The 429-nt window shown below is 46.4% G+C and overlaps 1 protein-coding gene across 1 annotated transcript in view; it reads right to left on the reverse strand.

The window, feature by feature from the left end:
* The window catches only part of LOC119593394 (CCR4-NOT transcription complex subunit 1-like), a gene marked incomplete in the record, with an annotated part of 36,043 nt that overhangs the window by 8,076 nt on the left and 27,538 nt on the right, over nt 1-429 (reverse strand). Inside the window, 1 exon segment of the mRNA XM_037942323.1 lies at nt 167-403. Within this exon segment, the coding sequence (XP_037798251.1) occupies nt 167-403 (237 nt within the window).

Raw genomic sequence — 429 nt, forward strand, 5'->3', positions numbered from 1 at the left:
GAGCAGCATTGGGTTAAAGTAACAAAAATTTGAAGTATATGTTAGCATTTCATTATTACTTTAACATCCCTCTCCCCTTTCATCAGCCAACCAGCATTTCTTATACTTAAATGTATTTCATTAAGCGAATAACTAAAAACAAAAAAAGACAGGGCTGGCTCCTAACCTTCCTGAGCAGCAGCTGAGCAGTGTGCGCATCTCGGTTGGTACGGGTGAGCAGAAGTCCTTCCCTGAGCGAGTGCAGCATCGGGATGAGGGAGGATGAGGGGGCCAGGGTAGTGAAGGCCTGGATGGTGTGTTCCAGCTCAGCACTGATGCGCTCCGTCAGAAGCAGGAATGCGGTTGTCTCATCACTTCCAAAGGCCTGCTGTTGTGAGTGAGGGGGTTGCTGCTGCTGTTGTTGCTGCAATAATTAAAAATAAATTTGAA

Source organism: Penaeus monodon, chromosome 32 (assembly GCF_015228065.2).
Source record: "Penaeus monodon isolate SGIC_2016 chromosome 32, NSTDA_Pmon_1, whole genome shotgun sequence".
Lineage (NCBI taxonomy): Eukaryota > Metazoa > Arthropoda > Malacostraca > Decapoda > Penaeidae > Penaeus > Penaeus monodon.